Source organism: Cynoglossus semilaevis, chromosome 19 (genome assembly GCF_000523025.1).
Source record: "Cynoglossus semilaevis isolate Cse_v1.0 chromosome 19, Cse_v1.0, whole genome shotgun sequence".
Taxonomy (NCBI): domain Eukaryota; kingdom Metazoa; phylum Chordata; class Actinopteri; order Pleuronectiformes; family Cynoglossidae; genus Cynoglossus; species Cynoglossus semilaevis.
Genome location: NC_024325.1, coordinates 16,001,672 through 16,007,227, shown reverse-complemented (window position 1 = coordinate 16,007,227; position 5,556 = coordinate 16,001,672). Strand labels below are relative to the sequence as shown.

Sequence of the window (5,556 nt, the reverse complement as noted above, 5' to 3'; positions counted from 1 at the left end):
GGGCAGGAAGGTGCTTCCAGCTGGGCCCATCACTTGGGAGTTGCTGGTCACGGTGAGCGGCATCCTCAGGTTGCTGGTGTGTTCTGCCTGCCGCAGGTAGTGCGGGGCACCTGGCAGGGACTGGGACATGACTGAGTTTGACAGGGGGTGCATCATGCTACCGTCACTAGTGCTGTGGGACGTGTCCCTGTCGTCCGCCTCGTGCATCTCCGTCTCCGGAGACGAGTCGTTGACCTCGATCTGTACTGGACCTCCGTCGCCTTGTTGCCCGTCGCCGCTCACCTCTCGGCTGAACACCGGCAGGTACGGCTGCTGCTCCGAGGCGTCCGGCTCGGTACTGATGGAGGAGCTGACCCCTGAGTCAAAACTTTCGACCTTGGATTCGCACTCCACGCCCTCGGTGTGGTCGGCGTCCTCTTGGCAATCCCCAGAGTTGGCGCAGCAGGTGTAGTCGTCTTCGGCCTCCTGCTTTATGTGCATCCCTTCTGTTTGTATGCGTACCGGTCGGGGCTGCTTGCGGCAGTGAGTGGACTCTGCTGTGGAGTTGAAGCGGTCGACCGGCTGAGACCTGATCCTCCAGGGCGGATCTTGAGACTGCTGGTCCTTCTGAGTGCTGAGAGCTGAATCGTAATTTGTCGACAGCGGGTTAAGGTACAGGGGGCGCTCGCGGGTGCCGTTCTGCAGAGACAGGCCGGGGTAGGTGTACAGTGACGTGTAGGCTCGATCCATGCTTTGCTGTGATGATACTTGCATATAGCCTGACTCCGCATCACTGCTGGGTCCAGAGGTGCCGGACTCCGGGGTCCCACGAGGGGTCTCCTGACCAGAGTCCCCTGGTATGATGGGAAACCCCCCCTGCCCGGTCAGGCCCACGTTCTGGGAGACGATGCGAGTGCACTCATCAATGACGGTCTTGATCTGTAGGATGCTGGCAGCAGTGAGGATCTGCAGGGCCTCGGATTGAGAAACCCGCAGGATCCCGCTGTACATAAAGTCAATCAGCTTTTGGATGGATTGCACTGAGACCACCGACGGGATCTCGATGTCGCTGTAGCCCAAGAGCAGCTTGTCCTGAAAGAATGGGCTCCCAGCGGCCAGCACGCAACGATGAGCTCGCAGCATACTTCCATGGATCCGAACAGTCACGTCACAGAAGTGCCCACGGTTGCGTTGCTCATTGAGGGTCTCAAGTACAGAATTGCTGAAGTTGTGGAGGTTGATGTTATGAATGCGCTCGGTCATCCCCTTGCAACTGATGTCACCTGCGGTGGAGAAGGATGGGGATCAGAAAATTCAAACTGAAAACAAAACATGTTCACAAATTTTAATTCCTCTTCCAAAAGAAAAAAAAGTTGCCACATTTGGTGCATCGGTGTTGTTTCAGAAGCTAATATTGGGATTTTGTTTCAGCATTTTTTATCTTCCCCAGGAACTTGATACATTTTTGACCGTGTCGACATCTAATATTCCTGCTCCGCTGGCCGATCTGCGGTCCAGATCTGTCTCCTCGAACAGCGAGAAAATCTAAATTCCCGCTCCGAAACTCCATCATCCCGCGCCCTCCTCTTCCACCTGAGTATTTTTTTTCTTTTTCCATTTTTCTTTGCCAGAAAATAACGATTCACTCCAGTAGAGATTTTAATTTTGAATTTCATTTTCAGAAAATGTACCATTTACCATTTTTCTTTTGCAAACAGCCTTTGTATATGCACCCCCCCCCTCCAAAAAAAAAGACCCAATGGCAGAAACTATAATTAACTCAAATATAAGCCTGTGATTAGTACCAGTGGTGCTTACTACGAACAAATCACAACAGAATCCCTGCGTGAACTCACTCAATCCCCCACCAGGGGATGCCTACCACCATTCTACAGATATTGAAATTTGAAACCACGTGAAGCAGAGATGGGAAATAATTTCAACGTCTGATCTAAATTTATCTCCATAATCATAGTGTGAACATTCAACATCACCACAGTGAAAGACAATTAAGACGGGTCCCACTTAATTACTACATTTTTTTTGTCTCATACAGTTCCACTGTGTGTATGTGTGTGTGTGCATTTTTCTGAAATTCCTCTCATCGCCATTAGGTGGTGCCCTGGGCTCAGAGGACGGCAGTCTTTTCTTTTGTTAGCCATGTGTTCACCGTGATGGTGCTTCCAAACTATCCTTGGAACACAGTGATCAGTGTGACCCGGCTGATCAGCGTGTGAGACAACTTAAGAGGATTTTCTTCACCGCTCCGCGTCAAAAGAAATTAAAATGTGAAATTCAATTAGACAAAGATTAAATATAGGAATTAAGACCCTCCCCCCCCCAAAAAAAGGATTTCTACATTTATTTTTTGGATAAGAAGCTGTTGAGGGAATTTTTTTTATTTTTTTTTAGGACGAAGTACGACTGAATTTAAGTCAGAAAATCAGCAGATAAAAACGCAGCGTTATATTCACTTATATTGTATCTAAACAGAACACATATGCACATATTTAAATATATTTTTATATATTTCGTACACGTGCAATTCTGCAACTGCCTCGCAGGGAAAAAAAAAATCATTTTTATAGACCCCCATTTTGTGATCACAAAGTTTGACATCGTTACATTTAATTTGAGGGAATTTTTTTTATAAAAAAATTAAAAACCAAAAAAAAAAAAAATGAGCTGAATGTTTCCCGTACTCACAGTCAGATGACGTTCTGTTATGAAGATGCTTGTGTGGCTGGTGATGAACTGCGGGTCAAGCTTCAGTTTGCTGGTGGAGCGGGATGATCATGGGCCGGGATACCAGGATACCAGGATACCAGGATACCAGGATACCAGGATACCAGGATACCAGGCCGTCAGTCCTCTCTGCCCAAAGCCTGTGTTCTGCTCTGCCACAGTGTTTGGATGGGGAGAGAGAAAAGACAAAGACAAATCTTAATGCAATATATGCCTCGTCAATATTGCCACTCCCTTAATGAACCAGGAACCACAGTAACGAGCGTATGTGCCAGCGACACGCTGCAACAGATGTGTGAAGACTTTTTTTTTTTCTTCTCCCTCTTTCTCCCCTCCTCTCTTTTTTAATAAGGAGCCGAGCGAGGACCGTCCTGCGTGGACGCGACCATCAGTTTACATGTCAAGGTTAAAAAATAAGCAGCCGTCTCGCGGGCACCTCTTTTCTTAAAGAGTTATCTGAGCTGCTGTGTGACAGAAAAACCACACCCTTCCACAGAAACCGACTCCACACAGAGGGAAATGTTTGAGAAAAAGGCTTTTTTTTTTTTTTTTTTTTTTTGAACAGACTCAGCCCCGCTCTGGAACAGGGGGAGGTTTTCAACATGACAACGGCCCGGCGACATAAGGAGATATTAAACACACAAGGCGTCCATTTAGGGAGAGATAAAAAAAGGCATTTACTGACATTAGGGCATGTGACGAGATGACAATCCCTCCCAGTCGCTCTTTACACACACACACACACACACACATGTATTACTATGCAAACGGCTGACCTCAAAACTGAAAACACAATTATGTAACGCACGCTCTCACTGAGTCATTTAAGGTCACGCAGACAGAAAACATGGACAGAACCAGTGTCTGTGGAGCCGCCCAATAATAATAATAATAAAAAAATAAATAAATAAAAGTCTCACGTATGTCCTGCACAAGTCGCGTCGGCCTTCATTGTCTCCAGGAGGCGCCAAATATGTCATTATTTCAAATGTAAATGTTTGTGAGCGTGGACAAAAGTCAGGAGGAGAAAAACCAAGTGGAGCAGGAATATTGAAACAATGTGGAGAAAAAAAATTTAAAAAAAAATACCCGAGGGCCGAGCGCTCTTCCCGTCACACTGTGATACTGTGTCGTACAAAACGCAATGGATTTTTTTTAACATGTGTATTTTGTGCAACACAAATGGAGCCGTTTGTTTAGTGCAAAAAAATCTGCTTCAGCCTCGCGTCGCTTCTCAGCCAAAATTCTCTCTCTCTCTCTTTCTCTCTCTCTCAAAAAGAAAAAGAAAAATTTCAACATTTGTGAGTCGATGAAGACGGAGAGAATCTTCACAAACTAAACCTCAGGCCAGAAATAGACGGAGCTGACCGACCGCGATCGGAGGAATTCGGAACAATCAGTTGGAACGTCAACGTAGTCGGAAATATCAACACATTAAAACATTGGAGTTTGACTGATTATACATCAACAAAGCTGCAACGTTAGCACGAACAGACGATGGAAAATACAGCAAACACCAGAGTGAAGTAAAAACAGGACATATTTGAAGTATTACTACTGACCTACACTTTCACAAATACAAGAGAAATCATCGAGAAAATTCTTAACCTGTTGATGAAATCGTTTTATGTCAAAAACAAAAAAAAAAGCTTTCTTAAAAACACACACCTCCCTAAAAGTTAGCCCTTGCTAAATATTAGCTGTGAGTTCTAATAAAAACGTCCACCGTAAAAAAAATCAATAATTCAAGAGAGGAAAGTTACCGGCCACAAAAAAGCCTGTCAGTGTACCACGTTTGGTCCCTGGGCCCAACTTTGGACACGCCTGAAAAGCTGGCAAAAACACATGTAAATGAAGATGGAACTTTTTTAAATTTTACCAGAGGGGGTAAAGAGCCGAGAGAGAGGGAGGGAGGGGGCTACCTGAGATGGGGGGGTCTGAACAAACACAAAGGGCGGGGACCCCGAGGAGGTCGGATCTTTATTGTCGAGGCCCAAATTTCAAAGAACAAAAAAAAACTCCCACGGAGTCTGGAAAACAGCCGGTGGAAATGAAGTGACTTTAGGTTTGACCTGAGAATTCTCTGTCCTCACCAACAACAGCCGGGACCTGGGACCGCAGGCCTGTGTTTGAGAACCCCAGTTGACATGTGCCTGTGTCGACCAGGACGGTTCTGACTCCGCCGAGACAAGTGAATGCATGTCTCCAGAGCGGCAAACATTCAGAGAGAAACAGATCCTTGTATGGAGGGAACACACACACACACACACACACACACACACACACACATGCTTGTTTGCTCCTCTCCCTCATTCACATCAAACTCCTTCATCCTTTAAATCTGACATTTGAACAAAACGAAACAGAACGAAAACAAAACTTTTTTTTCATTTTTATGAGAATTTAATTCTAACAGCGTTGATCTCTCTCTCTCCCTATATATATGTACGTATATATTTACATACATATATGTATATATATATGTAAATCTAGATGGACACCTATCCTGAACAGACCGACCAATCAGGAGCCGGGGGAACTTGCCTTGACTTCACCACAATTTGCAGCCAAGGTAAATATGGCGGCAGGAGACGTTAAAATGTTTAAACAAAAAAAACAAAAAAAACAAAACAAAAAAAAAAAAAGCCCCGTGTCTGTGGTGAGAATCGGTTCCAGTACCGATACGTTACACTTACGCAAATATTTGCTCCTTCTTATGCCTGCGAGACACGAGCGTTCTGGTTGTGTCTGTTTGTCAGTTGCTGTATGAAAACGTTGCATCACTGCCTGTACTCCTGTATGCCAACAGGGGGAGGGGTGAGGAGGGGGGAG

At 45.5% G+C, this 5,556-nt stretch overlaps 1 protein-coding gene across 4 annotated transcripts in view; it reads right to left on the bottom strand.

Moving 5' to 3' along the window:
* The window catches only part of zbtb20 (zinc finger and BTB domain containing 20), a 38,760-nt gene that overhangs the window by 6,663 nt on the left and 26,541 nt on the right, over positions 1 to 5,556 (bottom strand). For 2 of the 4 annotated variants that reach the window (XM_017041628.2, XM_025065903.1), the window contains exons 2-3: positions 2,686 to 2,876; positions 5 to 1,262 (exon numbers count right to left, since the gene is read on the bottom strand). In XM_017041628.2, the coding sequence (XP_016897117.1) occupies positions 5 to 1,242 (1,238 nt within the window). In that variant the 5' untranslated portion in view covers positions 1,243 to 1,262; positions 2,686 to 2,876. The remainder of the gene's footprint in view (positions 1 to 4; positions 1,263 to 2,685; positions 2,877 to 5,556) is intronic. The other 2 variants (XM_025065902.1, XM_025065904.1) reach the window with 1 other exon arrangement.